General features: G+C 50.8%; 1 protein-coding gene across 1 annotated transcript; it reads right to left on the reverse strand.

Annotated features, from left to right (window-relative positions):
* Positions 1-543: 543 nt before the first annotated feature.
* Positions 544-2,407, reverse strand: TKTL2 (transketolase like 2; the record flags this gene model as incomplete). The annotated part of the gene is given in 6 exon segments (XM_081214947.1): positions 544-1,295; positions 1,298-1,572; positions 1,574-1,761; positions 1,763-2,031; positions 2,034-2,184; positions 2,186-2,407. Coding segments are annotated over 6 exon segments (1,857 nt in total).
* Positions 2,408-3,038: the final 631 nt, after the last annotated feature.

Below are 3,038 nucleotides of genomic sequence, written 5' to 3' on the forward strand. Positions count from 1 at the left end.
GCAGAGGAGAGATGAAGGCAAACTTCCAAGGAAATTCCCAGGGAACTGCAGTCAAACATTATCCAGGAAGCTGCAGGTAGGATGGCATTACATGAAAGCTCCAACTTGCTTCAAAACCTAGGCTACTGAAGTCTACAATGAAATTCACATTTTCTTTACATACAAAGAAATTACACACATTTAAAGAACTGTTACCCTATGTTAATTCCCAACCTGGTCGATTATCTGTAGTCTTATCATCAAACTTTGTATGAGGTGGTTGTTTTGTTTACTCTTCTGTTACTTAAACTATTATAACTTGCTTTAATGATTCAAAAATGAGAGTGACATTTGTATATATAGTCACAGTTTAAGAGAAAGGTAGTTGACTTGAATTTCTGAATTAGGAATGAAGGTGTTAAATGGCTTTGTTTAAAAAACAAAAAAGGCCCAACACTATAGATATAAATGATAGCTTTGTCACTACAAGCATGAATGTACTATAAAGAGACCAGTGTTTTAAAACCAATGTGAACAGACTGACTTTTTAAGAAATCAGCTATTTTAGTTCATTAAAGTGGCTTTCACAGCTGCTAAGATGTGTCTAACACTGATTCCAAACATATCCAGCAATTCACTAGGTTTCCTGCTTTTTTTAGGCACTCCTGACACTGCCAGCTGATGAACGTGGATGCCAGGCTCCCCAGAGACGGCTGCACATACAGCTTCTCCAATGCCACCTTCTCGGTAGCGATCCTCCACTGTGATAGCAAAGCCACCTGTAGCTTTTGCACTGGATATGACGGTGGCAGCATCCAGGGGTTTAATGGTAAACGGGTCAATGACACAGACAGAAATATCCTGCTGAGAAAGAGCATCGGAAGCCACTAAGGCTTCAGGCAGAGTAACTCCAGCTCCAATAACTGTGACTTCATCATTAACACTGTGGCGGATGACCGTGGCCTGTCCCATCTCAAAATTCTCTTGTGGGGTATAGGTAACTGCAGTTTCTGGCCAGCTGGTCTGAACGAAGCACATTCCTTTGGGGTTGGCAGCCAGATAAACAGCATGCTCTGTCGAGACGGCGTCACTTGGATAGAAAACAGTGTAATTGGGGATGCTTCGGAACATGTCTAGATCTTCCAGGGCCATCGGGGAGGGGCCATCTTCACCAACGGACACCCCGCAGTGGGAACCACTAAGACTGACACTGGTTTGAGATATGGCTCCCTTCCGGATCTGATCAAATGCTCTGCTCAAAAAGGCAGCTGAAGTCCTAACAAAAGCAACGGTTCGACCACGTGTGGCACAGGCCAATTCTGTTCCGCAGTAAAACACTCAATAAGACGCTCAGAGTGTTCTTTCTTGAATATCTCAGAAAAGATGGAGTTCTTTGGGTCACCACGCAGGACAATGACTCTTTCATTTGCATGGTCCAGTTCAGCCAGAGCCAAACTATATGCTTTCTGAGTAGCTATCTTGTCTCCCCCTTTATAACCAGGCAGGCAGGTCATTTTTATATCTGTGACGCTGACTGGAGGTGAGCCTTCAACAGGGTGTTTGGGTATGAGATTCCTGTTGGTCCGTATCTGACTCTGTTAGTCTGATGACTTCATTTGCTCTTTCTTTCGGCACCGGCTTTCCATGCCAGTTCTCCTCATCCTCAACGTCTGGAATACGCCGGCCCCTGAAGGTCTTCGCAACTACGGCAGCGGGCTTGCTCTTCACTTGAGTCGCTTGGCAAACCGCGTGGCACAAGGCCTCCACGTCCTGGCCAGCCACTCCCTACCTGAGTGTTCCACCCACAGGCTTCGCGGCGAAGCCGACAGATGTCTGCGCTGTGCTTCGGGGGCGCCACGCCACTCTGTCCCAAGCAGTCCACGTGGAAGACTGCCACGAGGTTATCCAAACTGTAGTGGGAAGCAAAGGCCAAAGCTTCCCGGACAGAGCCCTCCGAGGCCTCACCGTCACCCAGGAGGCAGAACACCCGGTAGCTGGCTCTGGCCCAGTACTCGCCAGCATAAGCCGTTCCCCACGCGGCGCCCAACCCAGCCCCAGCGATCCTGTCGCCACATCGACAGACGACAGTCTGGGGGTGGGATGTCCCTCCGGGGCACAGTGAATTGTCCTCAAGTTCAGCAGGTTGGGTTCACTGGTGCCGCCCGCCTCCGCCCAGGCGGCACAGAGCAGTGGAGCCGCATGGCCCTACGGAAAGGACGAAGCTGTCGCTGTCCGGGGGGTCCGGCTCTGTCTGTCCGTAGCTCATCGCGTGGAAGAAGAACACCGACACGACCTCGGCTGCGCTGCAGCACGACGTGGGGTGGCCCTGACGGAATGGATGCGCAAGCGGTTGGCCAAGTCCTGCAGGACCAGCACGGTGGTTGCGTCCGGGGGGGGGGGGGGCGGGGCGGGGCGGTGTCCGCCACATTGGCGTATTCCCCAGTTCCTGAGGAGCGAAAGGGGCGGTGCTACGGCGGTTCCGTCACGTAACAGCGCGCCCTGGCCCAGCCTCCGGGGGAACGAGCGGGGCAGTGCCGTCACGTGACCGCTGCCGCGGCTTCGTCAGGTGACATCGCGCGCAGGCCTCGCCTCCCTGAGGAAAATGCTCGCCAAGCCGGCTTGGGTTTCCGCCCTGCTACGCTTTCTTCTTCCGGTGAGTGGTTTTTACTACTTTGTCACTGCCATGTTCAACATTACGAAAAGTAATTAAATGTCTTTATACCCTAACTCGTGGTATAAATTCAGAAGGGGGCATTCTTCTGTCCGTGTGTTATGGGAAGCTGTTTGTTGAAGTCGTGCTTCTTTTCATCCCTTGAAGCCACGTCCGAGACATCTTCACGGTTCTGTAGCCGAGCATTAATGGGAATTATCCAAAGTCACTTTCAATCTAACCGCTATGGCAGCTCTGTGTCAACGAGACTTTTCAGAGCAGCTGAAATTCCTGTCTGTGACTTGCAGATAGAAGTACCAAAAGGTGCAGAAAAGGTCAAATCTAGACCTGCTGAATGGTGGCGTATCTAGAACTGCAATTTCCCAAGTATACCCTAAAATACTGTTAG

This window comes from Mesoplodon bidens, assembly GCF_964165515.1.
Source record: "Mesoplodon bidens genome assembly, chromosome: 1".
In the NCBI taxonomy this organism is placed as follows: Eukaryota; Metazoa; Chordata; class Mammalia; order Artiodactyla; family Ziphiidae; genus Mesoplodon; species Mesoplodon bidens.